This window comes from Thermothelomyces heterothallicus, assembly GCF_042370625.1.
Source record: "Thermothelomyces heterothallicus CBS 202.75 unplaced genomic scaffold P884_scaffold_10, whole genome shotgun sequence".
Lineage (NCBI taxonomy): Eukaryota > Fungi > Ascomycota > Sordariomycetes > Sordariales > Chaetomiaceae > Thermothelomyces > Thermothelomyces heterothallicus.
Window position 1 is genome coordinate 379,153 of NW_027192571.1, and position 22,903 is coordinate 402,055.

Below are 22,903 nucleotides of genomic sequence, written 5' to 3' on the forward strand. Positions count from 1 at the left end.
CCCCCCCCCCCCCCCCCCCCTCTCTTAAAAAAAAAAAATTTCCCATCCCAACTCCATATCCTGCAAGACCGAACGAGACCCGAACCGAATGCATATATCCCTCATACTCCCAGCACCAGAAGGCGTTACGTTACAATAATCAAGACTCCAGAAGACACCCTTATTTTGCGACACCAATAAATTCCTTGGGAGAAGAAAAATGAGACTGGCCAATCATCAATCATCGTCCTCCCACCCCCCTCCACGTATTCCCGTTCCCAGCCCGTCATTCATCTCCATGTCCAGCTCCATGTCCAGTTCCGAGTCCATCTCCACCTCCACCTTGGTCCCCAGCGCCTCTCTCCCCTGTCGGATCATGCTCAGGAGCTTCGCGTTGAACGCGTCCACCTTCGCGTCTGCGTCCCGCTCCGCCGCCAGTTTCTCCTGCGCCAGTTGCAGTGCCTCGGCGTCCAGCCGCGGCCTGCTGACGGCTTCGATATCCGATGACCGCCGGGGTAGGATGCTCTGACGGCGGCTGCGCGCTGTCGCTGTCGCTGTCGTTGTCGTCGCCGATGTCGCCGACGCCGCGGCAGACGAGTGCTTGCGGCGGTGGCCGCCGAGCTTGGTGGGGGAGCCCTGGCGGAAACCAAGACCGGCGCCGGTGTTGGTGCCCAGGCTCGAGCGGGCGGCGTGGCGGCTTGCCGGTCGCGAGACCGGGCGGGACGCGGTGCTCTTGAAGGTGGAGAATGCGGAATCGATCGTGGTTGTGCCGGGGATGACGAAGGGGTTAGGGTTGTGGCTTTGTTGTGGAGCTGGCTGTTGAATCGGGACCGGGATGCGGCTTGGTGTTGGGCATGAGACGGGCGAGGAGCGCGTAGAGGCGAAGCTGGCTGGCTCGCGAGGAGTCAGGGCGGGAGAACCTGCATGGGAGATGCGGAGCGGCGAGCGGCTTGCGAGTGTTCCCGAGCCGCCCGTGAACCTTGGCGAGGGCGCGGTAATGCGGCGATGGCTACTGACGGATGTTTGGGCGTAATAACCTGTTCGGGGTCGTACCAGGCCGCTGGGCTTTGAAGCAGCGGCCCTCACCTCGGCGGCAAACTGCTTTGGCGGTTGCCTGCTCGGCTCGTCCACCACCACCCAGTTTCTGAGTTCATCATTATTCGCGCTGACCTGCCGGCGTTTTGCGGCGGGTAGCGGTGTGGACTCGGGTGTGCTGAGATCGTGGTACGCGGCTGAGGCGGCTGAGGCGGCTGACTGTGCGGTCCCGGGGGAGTACGAGGGTGCATATCCCCCCATGGAGCTCTCCTCGACGGGTTCGGCTGATGCATCCGGTTCTGGGGCGCATGGCTCTCCCGTTGTTTCCGTCACCGTTGCTCCGTTTGCGTTGTACTTCTGGCCGCCTCCGGCCTGAAAGCCCCTGAATGCCCCCTTTTTGCAAAACTCCCAAACTTTGCCGACCACGTTCCCTATCAACTGGAGGCTAAACAAGCTCCAGCTTCCAGAGCTAGGTGCGCCCTCCGTCCCACTGGGTGCCACTTGCCCGGGTGGAGAGTCGGTGGCCCTCGTCGTCCTTGGGCCGAGCGCTCTCCGGTAGTCGACGTCGGAGTAAACACTGTCCTCCAACTGGCCATTCTCTGCAACCCCTAGTGATTCTGCTGGCGTGGTGCTGATTTGGCCTGCCAGAGTGTACCTGAACTCTCCCCTTCTCTCTTCCCGACCATCATATGCACCCTCCATATTCAGATGCCAATCCAGCGGTGTTGAGTCCCTCGTACTTGTCCGCTTTCGCTTTGCCGTTCCCCCATGTCGGGCAGTCGACATCGATATGTCGGAAAGGACACTACCGGTCGATTTCGCGAGGTTGCAACTCGATGCCGAAGGCGACGTGGGCGGACGGAAGATGTCGGCATGCAACGGCTGGGCCGGCGCCGTCGAAGCGTTGGAGTTGAAACTCCCGTTGGGTTGAAACCGCGGTGCGAACGACATGGTAAGTACGGATGGCGGTCCACGCCCCAACTCAACTTTTTCGAAGCCCGATGCCTCCGACGGAAGGCCAGCGCAGTGTGTACGTCACCGCAGGGGTGCGCAGTGGGATGGTACCCTCGAAACTCTGCGGATGCCGTCGACCGTTGACGGGAGACACCAGAGATTGCGGTGGGCTGGGTGTCGTCGCTTCCACAACCTTCTTCCTGCGAATTCGTGCTTCACAAGCTCAATACTGGGCTCGAAGCTCGAGAGGCGCGTGATCGCAGGGCGGGGGTGCCGGGCAAGGTGTTGAGGTGCAACAGAGCTGCTAGGGCAACCAACCAGACAGAGTCGGGCCAAACGTCGGTTCGGATCGGCGATGGCTGCAGCTTTACCCACTACAACTGCCGCTCGCCTCCGCCTGATGGCCAAGGACCGAACCGCCCGCCTTTCAAGATACTTTCCCTCGCAGTTCGAGAATTGAAATTAGTGTCGGCACCGCTTCTGTTGCGGCGATGGGCGGAAGATCGACACAGTCTCGTACAACGCCCCACTTTAGCCCTTCAGGTCCTCCGTGTGTCGAGGTAGTAGTGGAAGCTGCGCGGCGTTCTCTTTCTGTACTTAGGTGTAAAGTGAGGGAGAGCAGGCTTTTGGGGGAACGTGATTGCAAGTCGCGGTCAATGGCTCCACGCCAAAAGTGGATGCCGCCCGATATCGATCAGGGACCCACTCTCTCCGCGCTGGGATAGCCTTGTTCGAGAATCCAAGTAAGTTAACTAGGCTTTAACTACTTGCACTGTTTGTACTCTGGACAAAGGTATATACACTATGTACTGTACATTTATATGTGCAGCAGTCCTCTGTACGAAGTACATACTGTACGGATGACACTCATTTTTATCAGGCACATACCAAGTAACATCAGGAAGACAAACGTTTCAAATGCTTTTTCCTAGTCGTCCACATATGCTTGGATGAGGTGAGGCGAGGTAGGTTTGTTGTAGCAGTTATCGGAGATGGCTGCCGTGGTTGCCATAGCAAATGACAAAAGTTCTCGGTGTCCATGGGGGCGTGACCCAGCCCATCCCGAGTTTGTTATTTTCGGGGAAAGTAATTGGAGGGAAGCCTGGGCGCACCAGTGCTTCCCGTCTCTGAGTGCGGGGTCACTTTCTCCAACAGTTTAGACTGCGCAAACCCGTTGACTCCGCTACGAGCGGTTATGCGAACGATATGCTCAAATGTCGTATTGATTCCCGACCCATGATGCATAGCCCAGACGTCCTAATCCTTGGCCGTAAACAATCTATGGCGGCGAAGACTGTAACGCAAGTTCCCAAAACCCGACGGAAAGCCACAAATCTATGGTAACTGTTGCCGCTCAAGTGCATCATCCACAAAACTACCGGGAAGGACATGAACAAAAAAAAGCGAAAAGGAAAGGCGGGACAAGAGAGCAAATATGGAGTGAACCGCCTACTCCCTGCTGTAATACGCATCTTGCTTGGCCATTTTCTCGGGAGGAATGCCGCCAGCAACACCAGCTTCTCCGTGCACGTGCGCTTGCCCCGCCCAGAAGTCCTCGCGCTCCTTCATGATCTCTTCTGCCCAGGTCTTGACTTCGTCCAGCACGATTTTGGTCTGGACGTAGGCAAACTCGCCTAGGTCCAGCTTTCCCTTGCCGCGCTTCTCGTACTCGACCATCTGCACGAGGAGCTCCATCTTGTCGATGTCGTGAACGTAGAGGCTGTCGAGCGTCTTCGAATCCTCGTACTCCTGCCAGATGGCGCGGATTTCCGCCCCAACCTTGCCGTCGTCCACGTTTCCCAGGAGCCGCTTGGTGATGTAGTCCATCGTCTCCGCCTCGCGCCGGCTCTTCTCGGGCTTTGGGACGTCGTCGACGGGCGTAATGTCGCCAACGAGTGACTCAGCCATGTCGTGGATCAGGCACATCTTCATACACTTGTTCAGGTCTAGCCTGGCGGCGAGCGACGGCGGCGCAAGCATGCTCATCATGGACATCCGGTACATGTGATCCGAGATCGACTCGCCGCTGGCACGCAGAATGGTCAGCGGGGCAAGGAATGCAAAAGCGAGGGTCGGAGAACTATTTGTTACCGATTGATCCCGAATCTCCGCCAGCCCTCCCGCTTTGTCGTCTTGAGACGCTCGAGGATGTGGAAGTATCCCACCGGCGAGCTCGTCCCCTCCGCAGGCTTTCCCGTCGGGATGGTCTCGAGCACCTTATCCACGGTCCATGGGCCGGTGATCGACGGGTTCGGGTTGGGCACGACGCTCACTTCGACTGGGATCTCACCGTTCTCGGTAGGCAGGGCGCTTGGCGACATGTTTTTATTGAGATGGTTGGGGCAAGAAAGTGACGATGAGAGGTCGGGCGTTGGAGTTTATGTATAGACAAGCGGCAGGAATGAGAGTGTCTGCTTGTTTATGTTGCTCTGTTCTGGTCGCATAGCGAGGAAACAAACTCCCAACGCTTGCCCTGAAACTTTGGAAAGCGGGAGGGGCCTTCAGGTGCTGCTCCACATTGTGGGTCAAGCCTTCTAAACCCAAGGATCTGGGACCAACAGCCGCTAGTTAGTCTGGATGCTTGGCCAGCGGCAAGTACCATAACTAGTAGTCTTAGCAAGTGATGTCACTGTGCAGCAGCACCAACCCGGACAGGAACCCGTACGGGCTCCCAGTCCCTTGTTAACTTTAGAGTTATGCTTAAATCTCGTCGTCTACACCCCACCTTTCATGAAAGATACAATAGAGCATCCGGATTTAACATTCCAAGGAGGTTACCTTCCCAGTCACATGCTCCGAGAAAACTATCACAGTGGGGCCGCCATATCTCATAAATTAGCAGAGTGATCTTATCGAAACATCGACCATGGACCTGTGAACAACCTCCCGCCTTTGCACCCTTTCCACAACGGGTAGACACGGCCGGGTTCGGAAATGACTTTTGTACATTGCATAAGAGAACTCGTCTTGAATGAAAGATAGTACAGCCATAGTGGCTGTCGAAAACACACTCTTCATTCCTACTGGACGATGAAACCAACAAACTAAGCTTATGAAAGCTGGCACAAGCTAGCTGAGTGACAAACTAAAGAAAAAGAATAAGAGAAAAGAATAGATAAAAACGGACAAGGACAAGAAGGCGATTGGCTCCAATAGAAAGCTTCTAATAACCCCATGCGCCGGTACGGCATGCTGGTTCAAGATTTTGAATCCCTGTAACACCAGAAATGAACGGAGCCACACAGTAGTTACCTGAAAGCTACTAGCTCGTCAACACCCCGAAATTTAGGTCCAAATTTAGACCAAAATATACAAGTATCATCCCACTCCCGGTCTTCGAGATGGAATGACAGCGCGTCAACTAGCTAGTAAACAGCCTTACACAAAGTGATTGTAGCTTCACTCTACTATTTAAGTAGGTAGATATAACTAATCTTATCTAAGAGATAGAACAAGTGATCTTAAAAGGCGCGTTATTTAATAACTAGCTCTTTCTCGTCAGGCCGGTAGTTATCATGGTCGTGTTCTCTTCCTCCAGCACTCTTCCCATCTTTTTAAAACGAAATCAACCCTCTCCTCGTGTGTAGCAACGTCTGCAGTAAGGACCTCATACCTCACGCCTTCTCCGTCCAGGAACTCGCAAAACCCCCTGTGAAACCCGACCCATTCCTCCAAGTCCACGGGCATCAGCCTCACTCCGTCATCCTTCAACCACCCAGCCACCCCCTTCCCGGCCTCGCAGATTATCACTACTGATTGCCGCATCCTCTCCTTCAGTTCCACCCATTCTTCTGTTTTGGCCAGCGCTCGAGCAGCTTCATGCCCAACGTACCGCAGAGAGTACGCAATGGGGTCAGCACCTGAGCGGTCCGAAATGAACCACCGCTTCCTGGGTCCTCCGCTCTCCAATGCATCCCGCTCGGCTGCGGCTTGTGCCTGGAGAATGAGCCGCTGCAGAACGAGACTGCGGGAAGGGATGCGAACGTCTCGGGCCGTGAAGTGATGGGCCTTTAGCACCGTGCGGGCCACTTCGCTGATCAGTGCCGGCGGTCCACCGTCGGGGACTGGGTTGCGATTGGCGAAATGGGCGCGGAGATGATTGACAAGCGTGGTCTTTCCGGTGCACTGGGCGCCGATGATGTAAATATTGGGAGGCGGCCCGTCCATTGTCGACTCTCGGGTCGAAACGACGGATAGTTTCCAGTGCGTTGAACTGTGAGGCCGACGCGGTTCTAGTCAGGTATTGAATAATTAATTATGTACTTTACCTCAGGCTCATCCATTGAACGGCCGAGAGACATCCAACTTATGATCGGAGGCCACATTCAGCCTCAGGTTGCCTCCCGCCCGCTTAAGCATGACCTACCTAAATTAGGTAAGTGAGGCCTGCAACGAGATGAAGCGGGGAAACTTTGGCATGCAATCGGAAACTTTGATATGCTGCAATTGAGCTTGTAATAAACCCGGCGTGTATGCATCCTCAAGAAAATCACACATCACTCACCACTCACGGATCAAGCTCAACTCATATTAATTAATACGTTTTTGTCCCGAGATCGTTCTGTTCGAGTCATCGCCCGTCGCACTTGCCCCAGTCTTCTCTCCTGGTCAGAGTTGCAGTTACCCGGAACCGCTCGCACGCCTGTTTCTCTCTCTCGAAACCCATACATCCCTTCTTATCTCAAAGACAATGTCTCCCAGCACGGTGAAGACCATTGGGATGCCAAAGAAAGTCAACTTGACAAATGCCCGTGTCAAACTGCAGGACAGCATCAGCTTGGACGACCGCGAATGGAACTTCCAAGTGCTAAATCTTCCTGCTGCAGAGGAACTCGATCAGAGGCGGCTTATCAAAACAATCAGCTTGATCACAACAGGGGGAAGGAACGAGATCGTGCTCAGCTTTGAGCCCACCGAGGATAATCGAGCCATACGTGGCGATCCGCTCAACAGATTTTTGGTGGTTTCCCTCGCTGAGTTTCGATCCCAGCCTCGGCCGCAGGTCCTGGGCTCAACGGAAGCCCTGCAGCCACTAACGCCCAGAGAATGTGCTGACTACGCCACTAGGCTCCTCAAGGCCGGCATTGTACTTCAGGGCATCCACTACAACTTCTACGGGCACAGCAACAGTCAGCTCAAGTCGCGAACTTGTTTTCTTTATGCAGCGCCCAGGGAGGTAATCTCTCGCAAGGTAGAGTCACTCGGGGATTTCTCCAAGATAAAGACGGTTGCGAAGAAGGCCAAACGAATTGGTCTGCTCTTCTCCACTGCCAAAGTTGCCATGACGATTTCGCCGGACCGCGTCGAGGATATTCCAGATATTGAGAGCACCGACTACATCTTTACCGACGGCTGCGGCTTGATTGCTCCTCAGCTGGCACAGGAACTTGCGAGAAGAGTTGGCATCGTATTCAGAAATCGCCGTTACACTCCATCGGTCATGCAAATACGATACCGCGGTTACAAGGGGGTCGTTACGGTCGACCCGGGTATGGCAGCGGACAAGAAGTGTTTACTGAAGCTGAGAAAGTCAATGAAAAAGTTCTCCGGCGGTGACGACCACTCTTTTTCTGTTGTTGAGTACTCGAAGGCCAGTAACTAGTTCTGTGACCCCTGTCAGGCCTATTCTTCGTGTGCTGACACTCGGCTTAGCCCTACACTTACGGCTACCTCAACGACGAGGTCATCATCCTTCTTGACGCCCTTGGCGTTGATCGTGCCGTATTCAAGCGGAAACAAGAGGAGCATTTTCGCTTCCTTGCTGACGCGTCCCAAGATCCACGATGCGCCTTCCGATTTCTTTCCTATGTCAACATGCCACAACTCGCCGAGCGGGTCTTGATGGAGTCGCTAGAATCAGTCCAGTCGAGGATCCAGGCCCTCGTCAAAAACGAGTTCGCAAAAATGCTGAACAAGAGGGGAGAGGAGAAATGCCGAATTCTCATCCCCAAGTCGAGGCTCCTCTTCGGTGTTTGTGATGCTTGGGGTGTTTTGAAGGAAGGCGAATGCGCTGTCAAGATCACCACGGATGGTGATGGACAGCCATCCGCTTTGAAAGGATGCGACATCTTAGTAACCAGAAACCCGTGTCTGCACCCAGGCGACATACAGAAATTCAGAGCCGTCGAGAGAAAGGAACTGGCTCACTTGGTCGATTGCATTGTATTCCCAACACGGGGCCGGAGACCTGCTGCGGACATGATGTCGGGGGGTGACCTGGACGGTGATACATGTAAGTGTCACTTATTACCCTCACATCAACCTAACGATATGGGTCTATTAACTTTCTCCAATTTGCACAATAGTCTTTGTTTGTTGGGATAGTGAAATCATTCCATCGACTTTGTCACAGCCCGCACAATACCCTGGTGTTAAAGAGCGCATCAGGTTTGAGCCTATCACGGACGACGATCGTATTGAGTATTTTGCCCGCTACACTAATGCGTCTTTGGGCCGCGTGAAGAATCTCTACCTCGCCTGGGCACGAGCTTGTGGAGCCATGGCAGAGCAATGCCAGGAACTCAATCGATTGTTCTCCCAGTGTGTGGATGGAAACCGTATCCGGGTACCTCAGAGGCTAGAAAAGGCCCCGCCGCCGCCTCCCGATCGTCTTCCTTTTGTACTCGACGAGCTCCATGAGGCCGCAAAGAAGCTCATCTGGCAGGCTCAGAGGTCAAACGGTAAGAGCGCACTAGAGGGATGCGACTTCGACCTCGTTGAGCTCCTTGTGAGCCGCAAGGATGTTGCCGTTTCGGAATTTGAGCTGCTTTGCATGACACAGCGTTGGTGTCGCAAGAACAGCGCTCGATTCGAGGACTTGCTTCATCTCTTCGACTTGAATGTCTTGACGAGCGAGGAGAGAGCATGGATATTGCAGCAGTTACCGCCCTCGCGGGAGACCCCGGCGCTGATTCGGAATGCCATCTGTTCTTCTGGCTTACTCCCCGAAGAGGCTGCAGCTCGATTTCAGCTCAACCATCCCGGCATCCAGTGGAAACGCATCTTTGACTCTTCGCGAGATCGGCTAGCTACCTTTCTCGATACAGCAAGCAAAAGCATGAGCCTCTTCCATCGGAAGCTGCTCGTTCTGAGGGTTGACGAGCGTCTCACGCTCGCAATCTATGTCCCTCGCATCATCGAGCCCTCACAAGACTGCGTCGTCGATGATAGCGTACGGCTGTTTGCGTTTCCCCACTCGCAAGGAACGGAGACCCAAAGCCGGATGTCGCTTCCAACAAAGATGACGTACCAGTTGTACTGCGACGTCGGCGTGTTTCAACTCTTTGAAGGACAGCGTGCCAACACCTGGATCTACATTGCCAGGGCCCAGTCGGATGACAGCTCCTATCGGAACACCCAGAACGTGGGTGACAGGCGGCGACAAAGGCAGGTGACGGTGGACAGCGGACAGAACTTTGACTGTTGTGTCAGCATCGCGCTCAACAAATTCAGCAGCGGTCTCCAGAGACATGTTGGGAGGGTGAATCGGAATGGCCTCTCCGCTGCAGTAGGCAAGACCGCTTCTGTGGTGACGGAGCCAAGTGTACTAACGGGGTCCAGGAAATCTATATCATCAGTAATCGAGACGTCAAGTCAATGCGGACACTTGATCTCTGGTTAGAACACATCGACACCGAGACGAGGCTACCTCTGTTCGACAACAAGCTCGAAGACTACACCATTCCCAGCGTAGCAGGTGTCGACTGGAATTCGGTACCCGCACACATTGTCGATATCGCCCGGTATCAAAAGTTCACGACTTTCAAAAGCTTTACGACTGCCGCCCAGTTCATGGAAGTTTTCAACTGGCTGCATCAACACACCCAAACCCACATCCTTCTGGGGAGCTTCGACTACTTACTTAGTGCACTGAGAAACGGGGGCCTGGATCGAGTGCCGCCGGAGAGACTGCTGTCAACAATGATAGGCTTTCTCAAGGTCGCGCCGTTCCTAGCCATCAGTTTCGGCAGAAGAGAGCCAATCGAGCCGGTCGACCAGGATTCGGACAACCTACGGACACTGCTCGAGGCTTCATCGGCGGACATCCTTCGTGCCTATATTCTCTCAGCAAACGAGGCACAGGATTCGATCATCTCACCATTGCGGTCATTTCTATCGCGGGTCCGCGGCTTGACCTTTCAAAGCTTTGCCAATTTGATCGAGCTCACGTCACTGGCCATACGACGACCAGACATTGCCGTGGACGTCCTCCTCGAGTGCTTTGAGCCGGAGAGCACCCGCCTACTTCCAGGCCGACCTGCCCTGGTTCGTCATTTTGTTCGCAACGCCATCGCCATCGCTCTGGATCACGTGGGTGAAGCATCCGAGCAGGCGAAGCCAAGGAAGGATTTGCTTCAGCTGCGGCTCTTGCCCGAGGATCGCGATGGCTACCAGGTCGTTGAGGTCGTCTTTCGTATCGACTCGGTCGGTGGCACCCCTGAGACTTCGGCACATGTGCGCCTGACCGCGGCAACTGCACCATCCAACATGCCTCTCGCCAAGCCCTACACAATCGATGCGCTTGTCATACACTCTGAGCAAGGGCTTGCTCGCTTCAAATGCCTCCATCCGCTCCCCTTCTTCTATGAGCTCTGTCCGTGGAAATTGGAGTATTGCGGTCCGTTTACTACGGCGAAGACAATGTTCGATGCGGTGCTCGACTACGCCGTCAACTTCGAGCATTGCTGCCAAGTAGCAAACCAGATTCTCTTAGGCGATGTCCCGGCAATTGATCCCATCCCGACAATTGAAGATAAGCGCGTGTTGTCCTCGTACCCTCGGATGGAGAACTTGAACCCTAGCCAAAACGCCGCAGTTCAGGCCGCGTTGATGTCGCCCCTGACCTGTCTATGGGGTCCGCCTGGGACGGGAAAGACGGAAACAATCGTCGAGATTATCCGGGCCCTACAGACCTGCTTCGACAAGCCAAGAATATTGGTGACGGCCCCAACACACAATGCTGTCGACAACGTCATGCGTCGGTATATCGGCCGAGTGAGCGCAGAGGTTACAGCCAACAACCCACGTCTTGCTCCCCTGCGGGTCTCGACTGAGGTTAGAAAAGTGGCTGAGGACTTGAGAAAATACACATGTGACGCCATGGTAGGCCAAGAGATCTATGCCAATCGTATGGCACTGGACCAGGCAAAGAAGAAGGTCCAAAGCTGCAGCATCATCTTCACCACTTGCATCGGTGCCGGACTCGGTCTCCTCCGGCAGGAGTCGTTCGACATCGTCATTGTGGACGAAGCGTCGCAGCAGACCGAGCCAGCATCGCTCGTCCCCCTCGTCAAGGGCTGCGAAAAGGCCATCCTTGTCGGCGACCACGTCCAGTTGCGGCCGACGGTGCACCAGCATTCTCTCGCCATGGAGTTCGACAAGTCCCTGTTCGAGAGACTCTTTACGGAATCAAAGGGGGCGGAAGATCACTCCCTGCTCGCTCCGGCCCCTGCCCTCTCCCGTCTTATGCTCGACACCCAATACCGCATGCACCCCGAAATCTGCGCATTCCCGTCGGGCGAGTTCTATAACGGTAGCCTCCGGACCGGCGTCCGGCCCATAAACCGCCCGCTCTTTGATTCCGCATTCCCCTGGCCGCCCTCGCAAAGTGGCGACGGGGACTTGGCCAGAATGGTCTTCATCGACTGCCCCGCACGCGAAGAACTCGGCGGCAAATCCAAGTCCAACAAGGGCCAGGCCGATTTGTGTCTCCGCGTCTGCCAGCTGCTGTGCGCGCCGCGCGGCGCAAAATCCGGCCAGAGCAACAACACGACGCAATCGAATCACACGCAAGATATGCAGTCCGTAGCCGTGCTGACGCCGTACGCAAAACAAGCGGAACTGCTCACGCGCTTGCTCTCGCCCTTGGCCTCTTCCTCCAAGAAGGTTGAGGTGTCGAGCATAGATGGCTTCCAGGGGCGAGAAGCGGACGTGGTGGTTTTGGTCACGGTGCGGTGTAACGAGAGCGGCGAGATCGGATTCCTGAAAGATTTACGGAGGATGAACGTTGCGTTGACGAGGGCTCGAGCCGGGGTGGTTATTGTGGGGAGTCGCGAGACGCTTACGGGGACCGCTCGCAGTCCTGGTGTTGGCGGCAAGGTTGAGGAAGGAGCCGGGGACGAGGGCAAGGGGTTGTGGAGGAGGCTAATCGGAGGCTTGGTGAGCGTGGGTGTGGAGGCACTGGAAGCTGGGGAGAGCAAGTGATGGACCGAAGGAAGTAAGTACGGATTACGCAGCAGAGCCCGGACTGTTTGTAGTTTCTAAAGCTGACCGAGGTGTAGCTACCAAATTGAGTTCGGGGCTCATGGAGACTCTGGCCTGGAACTTCTATCCGAGACCCTTCCCGCCGTTGCTGACATCATCGTTTTAATTCTTCATCACAGCCGGAAGGCCCAGATAAGGCGGGACCCTGGAGTCAAATGCTGCAGAGAACCCTTGCATGTGATCGCTGAGCACACGGTTTCAGGAACCGTGCATACACTAGTGTAATCCGTATGTACAGACGTATGTACGTACATACGCAACTAACCGCGCCGCCCGCGTCTTGGCGCGTGGTTCCCCACTGAACCGAACCTTAACCTCACGTCAGCTCCGTCAGCTCCGGCCTGCAAGGCGCGTGGCCTTCAGTCGCACAAGTATAGCTACTCCGCTTGCTGCCGCCGCCGCTGCTGCGATGGCTGCTGGCTAATTCACCAGCCAAACCCGAGACCTGGAACCCCTATCATCCTCATGAGAGGGCCGGCCCAACCACAGACCCCACGATGGCGGCTCGCCGAACGCGACTGCTCCCCAAGATCAGCTCGGCTCTCCAGAAGCTCCTGCTCGTATACCTCGTCTGGACGATTATCGAGGCTCACCGGTGTTACTACCGCATCTCCCGCGCCGAGAGAGAGGCCATTGCGCGAACCGACCTGATCGAGCCGACACGGGTCTACATTGCGAGTCTGCACTGGAACAACGAGGACATCCTGCGGTCCGAGTGGAACAAAGCGGTCCTGGATCTGGTCAAGACGTTTGGGGCGAATAATGTCTTTGTGAGCGTTTACGAGAGCGGGAGCTGGGACGACACCAAGGGGGCCCTGCGCGAGCTCGACAAGGAGCTGGAGACGATGGGCGTCGCAAGGAAGATCATTCTGGATCAGGAGACGCATAAGGATCTGATCACCCAGCCGCCGGCGGATGAAGGGTGGATCACGATTCCTGGCGGGACGAGGATGCCTAGGAGAATCCCTTACCTCTCCAAGTTACGGAACCTCTCTCTGCGGCCGCTGTTGGAGCTTGCAGAGAACGGAACGACGTTCGATCAGGTCCTCTTCCTGGGAGACGTTGTTTTTACCGTATGTACCTGCTCTGCAAACCCAGCTATCCCTCTAAGCCCATTATGTTAGCCACTGTCTAACAACACCCCGCAGGTCTCTGATGTCCTAAACCTCCTCAAAACCAACAACGGACGCTACGCCGCCGCCTGCTCCCTCGACTTTAGCAAACCTCCCAACTTCTACGACACCTTCGCCCTCCGCGACGCGCGCGGCCACCAATACGCCACACAGACATGGCCCTACTTCCGTGCCTCCCAATCCCGAAAAGCGATGATCAACGCAAAGCCTGTCCCCGTATCAAGCTGCTGGAACGGCATAGGTATGTTCTTCCCTTCCTTCCTTCCCTCCATCCTCCTCTCTTTTCTTTCTCTTCCTTCTTTTGCGTCCCTCGCGTCCCCGGGCTGAACTGACCTTTTTTTTCCCGTCTTCGTTTCTCCGAAACAAAACAGTCGCCATGCCGGCGTCGACCTTCGCGGGCATCCGCGGCCTCCGGTTCCGCGGCATCCCGGATGACCTCGCCACCTCGCACCTCGAGGCCTCCGAGTGCTGCCTCATCCACGCCGACAACCCGGCCTCGCGCTCCCGCGGCGTCTTTGTCAACCCGGCCGTGCGCGTTGGCTACGACAGGAAGGCGTACGACGCGGTGCACCGGAACGCTCCTCGTCGCCGTGATGATGATGATGATGATTATGAGAATGGCCACGGCGACACCGGCGGCGGCGGTGGCGGTAGCTGGCTGTCGCTCACAGAAGTGTACTTTGGCCTGTGGAAGAACAGGCTCGCCCGGTGGCTCACCACGCCCTGGTTCGAGGAGCAAGAGGTCAGAAGGCGGATCGAGCGATGGGCGAGGGCCGGCGAGGGCAGGGAGGAGAAGGGCGAGTTCTGCGTCGTGGACGAGATGCAGATTGTGGTGCACAACGGGTGGAAGCATCTATGATGATTGTGCGACTTGGATGGCGGTCGGTTTTTTTTTTTTTAATATCATCTCTGTATGATTTCCATGGTTATTAGGAATACGGTGTAGACCAGTGTATACTTTGAGTTGAGGTATCTTCAAAGGGAATAGTAACTAGGTAATACTGATAATCCTCTTCTAACTCCATCCTCAGGGACCAGGATTGGGATCTGTTTGCCCGGTGGCAGGTCAGCTAGCTGTGCTATAGCCTACGCCACAGCCAGTGTTACCATGAAACAGAAGGGGGGAAGAAAAGGAACAAGAGTGTCATTTTAAAGGATAAAAAAAAGGACGGATTGAATTGATACAGTGCATGCCACATCGCACAACTTTCTCACTGCGCTCATCTACGCTGCTACGATAATTGGACAGTGCCGAACGCAGTGGTGAGCTCCGGAAGCGTTGAAAGCAGTGTCTGCAGTGGGTGGCTATACGGAAGGAAAAGTGCCTTGTTGAACTATCTACAAAGGAGACAAAACGAGTGATATTTATAGACAAAGGGACTGGCCAATGCGTCGTTGAACAGCCTCATACAGCTGTGGCAGACGCGTGGCTAATACGCTTAGAAGCTCCACAGCTTCTGACAGACAGTGATAGTTCGTTCAGGAAATCACTCACTATATTATCCTATACCGATCAAGATGTATTCTCGACTTCGTGTCTTTGGTACGATCCAAGCCACGTCTCTCGAATAATCAACCTAACTCGAGGGAACCTTATCTTTCTGTTTTATGCTAACTAAATCGTGGGAATCGGTCATGGAGATGACAGAACCTAACTGTTACAGCATATAGCTGTCAGTGGGTCAGATCCGACGGACCCACCAACAGGGATGATGAGCCAGGGGTCATCGACATGTATTTACTCCGTAGACAGCATCCCCAAGTGCCTCTGGCACTTGGAAGAATCAACGCATCTTATCACCACTTCTGCAGACCGTACCAGTTGGTCCAGGAGTGCCGCCCAGGGCGCGAATACCGCTGTGGTGTCGTATCTTGCAGCCTGTCTGAGCTGTAGTCGTTTGCAGCCATCGAGCTGTAGCACTAACACCAGCTTGATATTTTCAACAACTGTTTGATGCCTGCTTCTGAACAAGGAGGATGAGTTAACCTCACCTGATTAGTCTATAATTAAATAAAGATTGGAAGTTGTGAACTGTTGTATGTGTGTTCTAACTAGACACATGTTGAGCGCTTAATATGCTATCGCATCTGGGATCCTCGGACTGTCACGTTGACAAGATGGAAACCGAGTTGAACACGTCAACGCGGTACTAGCTCCTAAAATCACTCTCCTTTTTAACTAATCCAGTCACTCAATCTTTTTTATAAGACGCATACTTTGGATGAAATGATGGCCGCCTAGCTCTCCCTTCTGAAAAGGTAAGGACGACCCATTATTTTACCACCCACACTCTGTCCTTTTTCGACCTGTTCTTCATTTCTTCTCTCTTTACCGCACACCGCACACGAGCGAACAGGCATCTCACATCCTCCATGCCGGCTTGGACTTCCCTTAACCTAATTCTCGGCAAATCTTGACGAGATGGACGCCCGCTCTACTGACGATGGTAAGCGCTAGTTAGACAACACATCAAAATCACCAACGTTTCGGTCGCCGAGAATCAAAGTAAAAAAAGCGGACTTTGCTAACCACTACCACCCGGAGTGTTCACAGACATCGCCGCCGCGGGCCCGACGACCCAGCCGAGCCTGCGCGGAGCACAGGGCGACCTGTTCTCCCTCATCGCCCGTAGGACCCGCCGCTGCTGTTTTCGCGGGCAGCCAGAGCCGCCGCCAGAGGGCTCTATTTTCACTTCCAACCCTTTGCCGACCAATAGCGAGATCTTGTTCAACAATCTCGAGTAAGTTTTCTAATCTTTGTGTTCCCGCGCAGGCGACAGGCCAATTCTTATATTTCTCAAATGACACTCGCATTTTGTCTCCTGATCAGCCGCTGATTCAACTCCTTTTTTTTTTCTGGCAGAATGACAAGCGACGAAACCACGCGCGCCGAAGAAGAGGCGGTCGCTTCGGTGAGGAACAACGAGACCGGCAACCCCAGCGGCGACCACGAGGTCGCCAACACAAGCACGACGGGCGACACCAAGCCCAAGATTGCCGCCGACAAGACCGGCAAGAAAAAGGACAAGAGGGCCAAGAAGGCAGCTTCTTCACTGGTCGACGGGACTGCCACTGCGGCCAAGTCACAAGGCTCGGCACACGATAAGTGGTATGTGTGCTTGGCCTCTCCGTGGCCTATCTCGCGTCCTCATTTTGGGTTTCATCGACTATTATTCTCATCATTATTCCTCCTCCTGTTCTTCACGGAACTGACGAGCTTACACATATTCGCAGGCATCAGGCCTGGAGACTGCTGTATAGCGACCCCAAGATGGTCACGGAAAAGGAAAGGTTGGAAGGCCACGCCTTTTTCAAGGAGGTGCTCGCCCGCGCCGTCGAGTATACCGCACCCGGCGGTAACATACGCGGTCCGCCCGGTCCTGTTTGCGCAAACCCCGTAGGTGCCTTCCAGTTCTGGTACCGGCCGCCCATCGCTTCGAGTTAGGCGTGGTGGGCACTGTCCGACAGCGAGTTGCTAATTTAACCGATTTGATTACCGGATTGCACCAGAGATGTGGCGCATTTGGCCACACTCTCGCCGCCTGTCCAGTGCCCACGCACGACGACGAGGGCGACATGACGGGTTGCTTCTTCTGCAACGTGGTCGACCATGATGCAGATGACTGGTACGTGCTCTTGGTTTCTGTTCGGTTAAGCTTGTATCCTTCTCGGACTAGATCAGCACATTGGGGAAGAATCTGCTGACCGCAACTCCTTCTTCAGCGCCATGATGACGTGGGTTTCGCCAGCCACGTTGGTGACTCACCTCATCACGAACCGCGCCGGCATGCCTCCCTGGAACACCCGGATCAACTGGGTGGCTCTCGCCATCGACCAGTGGGATCTGGTGTGCTTCACCATGCTGCCCCTCACCCGCGCTTTCGTTAAGAAGGTTTACATTCCCGGAAAGCGTTGGACCGAGGTCAACGGCGTCTCCCCCATCACCGACCCCCTCTTCAGGAACGCCAGCCTCAGGCTGCTCAAGACCCTCTCCAAGCCCAAGGGCGACGACCAGCTCATGGAGGCGTCCCGAATTCTTTGCTACCGCAAGAGGAGCTGTGTTGACGGGTTCGAGCACACCGTCTTTAAGAACCACCTCGTCAGCAAGTACATTCCCAAGGAAGGAGAGCTCGACCCCAGACTCATCGCCGACATATCGTCTTACCGTGAGCACGACCTCGCCGCCGAAGAGTTGCAGTTCACCAAAAAGATGCCCAAGAAGGTGACCAAGGAGCGCAAAGGTCGGCGTGCCATGAAGAGGGAGGCCGCGGCCGCTGCTGCCGCTACTGCTGCCGAGGAGGCTGCAGCTGAATCGGGCGAGCAGCAATGCCAGAACAAAAAAGAAGAGGGCAGCTCCCTGTCGGAAGGGGAAGAGGATGCGCCCATCTCAGAGAGGTTGATGGATCTCGCCGATAGAACGAACGATGCCATCACCAACCTTCAAAAGAGTCTCAATTCGTGAACAGATCCCCGCCTCTTAATTACAGTCTCATTCGAGATTAAACGGCGGAAACATTCCCCGGTCCCTCGCATCATCCTCGCCCTTTCGTTCGACGGTTTGAGCATCGCAAACTTCTCATCGGCAGCTAGCCCTTTCCCAAGGGTTTCGGCACGGCACCATTCCCGATTCCGGGAACAGTGCCATGGGGATGGGTTTTTTTGTCTCACCATCCACGGGATCCATTAATTACTCTGTATTGGATGCCGCTCGGTGTTTCGGAAAGACACCATTCTGTGGGATCTTATGTGCGGCCAGAAAACGAGGTCCTCGACTTTGTACTTCGCATTCTTGGTGGTCGCATCATCTGAACTATCTTCATGAAGCCGTCGGCCTCGGGGAGTTGAAGTGGCTTTCGGAGCCGAGAGATGATTTCCAAGACCGTGTACCATCAACGCATTATTAAGCCTGCATGGACGATATACATCGGGGGCGGTTTTCCTGCGCTTATGCCTTATTTTAGTAGCTGTCTGCTTAGCATATCAATGATCCCCTTGAGGTGATGTCTATTATAACGCCAAGGTCATGCAATCAGCTTGTCCGATCTGATTAATTACTCCGTGCCGTATGGACAAACGTGACTCGGGGGTAAGCGATGGCGATGCTCGCGAGCACACTTTATGCTTAAGATCGGCCCCGCGATGCGACCGACCGAGCTATGGCTATGGCGGCATCGAACTCGGGTGGGGTGTGGGGCAGGAACGACATGGTGGTGGAACAGCGGAGAAGTTTTGTAATACTCCGTAGGCGGATTTGAAATCATGGCCACTGTGGATAATGAGGCAGTTGGCGACTCTGCTCTCCCCCGTTTCCGCTCCGCTAGAGCTGCCAATTTATATAGAGCCGAGACATTCCCGAGTTTCCGAATCGCAAGTTTTCGATACACTAGTTCTTACTCATTGAACTTCAGATTCGTAACAACACCAAGCGGGAGTTACAAGAACTCTAGACAAGATCATCACTTAATTAGGTAGGTAATTAATTACTCTCACTCGACTACAATACCCCTTATTAAGTCATACACATAAATAATACATCTTGTCATTTTCACTGTCCCAGAATTACTCAAGAGGCTAACCACCCCTCACCGAAATTCAACAGCCTTTTCTTCCCCTTCTCTTTCTTAGAAGGAAAAAAAAAAGGGACTATTATTCATAGCGAAACTCGCTCGACCGAGATGGGCTCCGTCCAAGACCAATCACAGCAGGGTGAGACGCGGCTCTTCCAGCCCCTCTCCCTCTCGCCCTCCATCAAGCTCGGCCACCGCATCGCCATGGCGCCGCTGACGCGCTATCGCGCCTCGGACGAGCACGTGCCGATCCCGGAGCTGGTGCCGACGTACTACGCGCAGCGGGCCGCCTCGCTACCGGGGACGCTGCTGGTGACGGAGGCGACCTTCATCTCGCCGTCGGCGGGCGGCTACGACAACGTGCCGGGCATCTACAACGCCGACCAGGTGGCGGCGTGGCGTCGCGTCACCGACGCCGTGCACGCCAAGGGCGGCTACATCTTCTGCCAGCTCTGGGCGCTCGGCCGCACCGCCAACCCGGCCGTCGCCGCCCGCGAGGGGATCCGCATCCACTCGTCTAGCGCGGTGCCCCTGCCGGGGGTCGAGAACGCGGCCGTGCCCGAGGCCATGACGGCGGAGGAGATCAAGCAGCGGGTGCGCGAGTACGCGGACGCGGCGCGCAGGGCCGTCGAGGCCGGCTTCGACGGCGTCGAGATCCACGGCGCCAACGGCTACCTGATCGACCAGTTCATCCAGGACACGGTCAACCGGCGGACGGACGAGTACGGCGGCAGCGTGGAGAACCGGTCGCGCTTCGCGCTCGAGGTGGTCCGGGCCGTCGTCGACGCGGTCGGCGCCGAGAGGACGGCCATCCGGCTGAGCCCGTGGTCGCGGTTCCAGGGCATGAGGATGGAGGATCCCGTCCCGCAGTTCTCGCACCTCATCTCCAAGATCAACGAGTTCGGCCTCGCCTATCTCCACCTGGTGCAAGCCCGGGTGAACGGGAACGCGGACGTCACCGCGCCGGAGGACGAGAGCCTGGACTTTGCCCTCAGGCTGTGGGACCGCCCGGTCCTGATTGCCGGCTCGCTCACGCCCCGGGACGCCAAGGCTCTGGTGGACAAGGAGTATCCGGACAAGGACGTGATCGCGACCTTTGGGAGGTACTACATCTCGACTCCGGACCTGCCGTTCCGCATCAAGGAGGGCATCGACCTGAACCCGTACGACCGGTCGACCTTCTATATCCCCAAGTCGCCGGTCGGGTACATCGACCAGCCGTTCAGCAAGCAGTTTGAGGCCTTGCACGGATCTCAAACCGTAGCGCTGAATTAATGCTTTAGTCACAAAAACTATCATTGGTTTCTCAGCCACGAGTATAGAGGACAAGCTAGCGCGAGGTTGATACCAACCAAGCTGGCGTTGGCATGCATATAGCGTCGTCGAATTGATTCCGTTTATAACTTCACGTCCCCAACCCCACCCCTGGACGGATTGTGTGAAGCAAACGCCCGGAAGGATCTTCCTTCACCGCAGTAATCAATTAATTAGGTCAGTGTCCTACGTGTGTTGCTCGACACAACTTAAACTCTACGGATATATAGAGGCAATGAAGGATTGGGTAGGCAGCATTATGTTGGCTAATTACTTCTAAGCCGGTTGACGCCCCATTGTCGAAATGATCCAAAGCTCTGGGCCCTGAAAAGCCTCGGCAACGCTAATTAACGCCGCCGTTGGTGAAGAGGTTCGCCAGGGAACTGGCGAAGTTGGGCGTTTTAGGCGTCAGCCTTATCAATAGCGGGGCTAAACTTGCGGAGAAATGCCTTTCAAAGTTCTAGGATGGTCGGGAGATCTGGTTTGCTTTAATGATATGGCTAGAACTGATGTTCCCGGCGGCAACAAGTGCTCCATCACTAGCTATTAATCATGGCCTTCGAGCTGTTGCCAAGCATCACAACGATCCAGCTGGTGATTCTGAGCTAGGCAATTTCATTGGCCATATTCATCACGATTCTGACAGCTGGCTCAGTACCTCCGCTCAGGCGTCTGACCAGCGAGGCTGCCGGTGGCATTTGTTGGGGGGGGGGCCGGGGCCGGGGGGAGGGCGAAGTTAATTACTTTAACTTAGCTTAGCCTTGGACTGTGTTTCGGGCTGAGGTTCTGCTTTCGTCTAAACAGGGGTTAAATAATACTCTGAATTAAGACTTAGATGACGGCAAGCCGTCTCGAACAAGACGATGTTAGAGCAAAGAGGCAATCGAACTGGTCGGGGTGAACAGAGAGTGTGAAGCCGACCGGAAGAGAAACCCTGGCAAAGCCGGAAGACGTAACTCAGCCCGATGCCTGGATATATTTGTTGCGGGCAGGATGTCGTACTGTGAGAGGGTGCCGAATGATGGCATCGGCATGAGACAAGAGAGCCGTTCAGATACAATTCAGATACAACCGATTATAATTACGGCCCGCATACAGGACGACCCGTGAATTAGATTAACTTGTATATTTTTATTTAATCAACGAGTAAATTATCGGTCTCCGTTCCGGCACCCGGGGAAATTAACGATACCGCATCTGTAGGTTATTTAGGTGCTCTTTCAGGTGACTATCAAAGTGTTATCTAATTAACGAAGCACGCCAAAGTCTAACTTTGGTTGAAGCGACCCGTGCCGCGCCCAATTTAAATAATTAATTACTCGAGTTAACACATTGCCCCTGTTTCTGCGCCCATTCCATATAGCCTAGGAAATGGCATAAAGGGATCAACTCAGGTTATGCCCATGACCTCAATTCATGCGCTCGTGGCTGCCTCGGGTAATTAATTAAAGTTTGCCATGACGGTGGTTAGTTATGGGGTTCGATGCCCCCCTTTAATCGGTACCCTTGGCCGTTATAGGCACAAGCCAAATCATTCTGAGTCGGCGAGTAGACGGTATATAACACGGGAGACTCCAGTTCGTCGTATGCAGTAGGGCAAGCTCGCAGCTATCAATCAATGCCGTAATAGTGCCTAAACGCTGCAGTCGGCGTGCACAAGTACGACGACGAATTGCGGGGCAGGCTTTGTTCGATTCAAGCTTTGCCAGGTGCCCGTGGCAGGAACGATCTGTGAGGTGCTGTAAGCCGTGGGAACTCGCCACGCTGCGTGAATGCAACAAAATTGTGGAAGCAACCACCCCGCCTCAAAACCCGAGTCAAATCGGGTTTTGGGACCTTGATCTCTCTTCTTTCTTTTACTTTACAGCACCTTGCTGGCGTTCCCCCCTTCGCAAGTCAGCAAATCAGTGAAGTTGTCGCGTCGGCCTGCCATCAGACTGTGTGCCCCGCCCTCGACCTTCGTCGACCCCCAGAATGGAGCTTTGGGGATAGACCGGCATCAGGAAAATGCAGCTCAATCAGTCGGTCCATTGTACAATACATAGAGCCGCTGAACCACCTATGTTTTTGACTAACTAACTAGTCGCTGACCAACTTCCCCTCTGCCCCTTTTCCTACCGCTGTTGGGCACTGCGTCGCTGGCATCAATAGCACCCAAGTGTGGGTGTGGGTGAAGTCGCTTTGGCCCGGTCCGGTCCGAAACGCCCGCCTGTTTATTAGAGACCTTCCCAACCGCCAACGCCCACTTTGTCGGGTCATCAATGTCGGCTTGGCTGTCATGAGATTTAATATTGATATTAATTACTTTCATAGCACCTGTCTAATTAATGCCACCCCAGCACGAGGGCGACAACAACTCCAGTGCGAGGTTCCACAGCCACGACCCGGTAAAAACGCCAACCAAGCAGCAAAGTCCCCGGACTCAGCGGTCTAAGCAAGCATACCTATGTACATCTAAGAAAAAAGAGCAGTCATGCATCCCATCCGCTTAAGGCCCCGGCCAAGTCACCGAGCACCGTCGACTTTTCTTCGCTGCTGAGAGAATGGTGCCGCCCGAACCCAATGCTGTCTTCCCTCAGTCGAACCCTCTACCCCTCCAGCGCATACCAGGTAGGAAGACGCCCTTCATTAAACATAAACCCTCAGACAATCCCCCCC

The 22,903-nt window shown here is 54.8% G+C and overlaps 8 protein-coding genes across 8 annotated transcripts; 5 read left to right on the forward strand and 3 right to left on the reverse strand.

Annotated features, from left to right (window-relative positions):
* Positions 1–216: 216 nt before the first annotated feature.
* P884DRAFT_199608 (uncharacterized protein) lies at positions 217–1,965 on the reverse strand (the record flags this gene model as incomplete). Its single annotated transcript, XM_069438242.1, has 2 exons — positions 217–600; positions 811–1,965. 2 exons carry the CDS (start codon positions 1,963–1,965, stop codon positions 217–219), a joined length of 1,539 nt encoding a protein of 512 aa, XP_069297818.1.
* A 1,151-nt stretch (positions 1,966–3,116) lies between these two features.
* Positions 3,117–4,425, reverse strand: P884DRAFT_259251 (HD domain-containing protein). Its single transcript, XM_069441326.1, has 2 exons — positions 4,060–4,425; positions 3,117–3,994 (listed from the first exon to the last, which is right to left on the reverse strand). The coding sequence occupies exons 1-2, from the start codon at positions 4,287–4,289 to the stop codon at positions 3,418–3,420; spliced, it is 807 nt and encodes a 268-aa protein (XP_069297819.1). The 5' UTR covers positions 4,290–4,425; the 3' UTR covers positions 3,117–3,417.
* Positions 4,426–5,435: 1,010 nt separating this feature from the next.
* P884DRAFT_259252 (AAA domain-containing protein) lies at positions 5,436–6,275 on the reverse strand. Its single transcript, XM_069441327.1, has one exon. The coding sequence runs from the start codon at positions 6,133–6,135 to the stop codon at positions 5,482–5,484; it is 654 nt and encodes a 217-aa protein (XP_069297820.1). The 5' UTR covers positions 6,136–6,275; the 3' UTR covers positions 5,436–5,481.
* A 253-nt stretch (positions 6,276–6,528) lies between these two features.
* P884DRAFT_329492 (RNA-dependent RNA polymerase) lies at positions 6,529–8,350 on the forward strand (the record flags this gene model as incomplete). Its single annotated transcript, XM_069445634.1, has 3 exons — positions 6,529–7,558; positions 7,621–8,200; positions 8,274–8,350. Coding segments are annotated over exons 1-3 (1,557 nt in total), but the record flags the coding sequence as incomplete, so codon positions are not given.
* Positions 8,351–11,237: 2,887 nt separating this feature from the next.
* On the forward strand, positions 11,238–12,171 carry P884DRAFT_242793 (AAA domain-containing protein; the record flags this gene model as incomplete). Its single annotated transcript, XM_069440285.1, has 1 exon — positions 11,238–12,171. The coding sequence occupies exon 1, from the start codon at positions 11,335–11,337 to the stop codon at positions 12,169–12,171; it is 837 nt and encodes a 278-aa protein (XP_069297822.1). The 5' UTR covers positions 11,238–11,334.
* Positions 12,172–12,561: 390 nt separating this feature from the next.
* P884DRAFT_223229 (glycosyltransferase family 69 protein) lies at positions 12,562–14,385 on the forward strand. The gene is made up of 3 exons (XM_069439550.1): positions 12,562–13,304; positions 13,380–13,605; positions 13,736–14,385. The coding sequence occupies exons 1-3, from the start codon at positions 12,729–12,731 to the stop codon at positions 14,221–14,223; spliced, it is 1,290 nt and encodes a 429-aa protein (XP_069297823.1). The 5' UTR covers positions 12,562–12,728; the 3' UTR covers positions 14,224–14,385.
* Positions 14,386–17,091: 2,706 nt separating this feature from the next.
* P884DRAFT_200031 (uncharacterized protein) lies at positions 17,092–17,826 on the forward strand (the record flags this gene model as incomplete). The annotated part of the gene is made up of 1 exon (XM_069438267.1): positions 17,092–17,826. The coding sequence occupies one exon, from the start codon at positions 17,092–17,094 to the stop codon at positions 17,824–17,826; it is 735 nt and encodes a 244-aa protein (XP_069297824.1).
* A 1,168-nt stretch (positions 17,827–18,994) lies between these two features.
* On the forward strand, positions 18,995–20,362 carry P884DRAFT_259256 (NADH:flavin oxidoreductase/NADH oxidase-like protein). Its single transcript, XM_069441328.1, has one exon. The coding sequence runs from the start codon at positions 19,040–19,042 to the stop codon at positions 20,204–20,206; it is 1,167 nt and encodes a 388-aa protein (XP_069297825.1). The 5' UTR covers positions 18,995–19,039; the 3' UTR covers positions 20,207–20,362.
* The last annotated feature ends 2,541 nt before the right edge of the window (positions 20,363–22,903 follow it).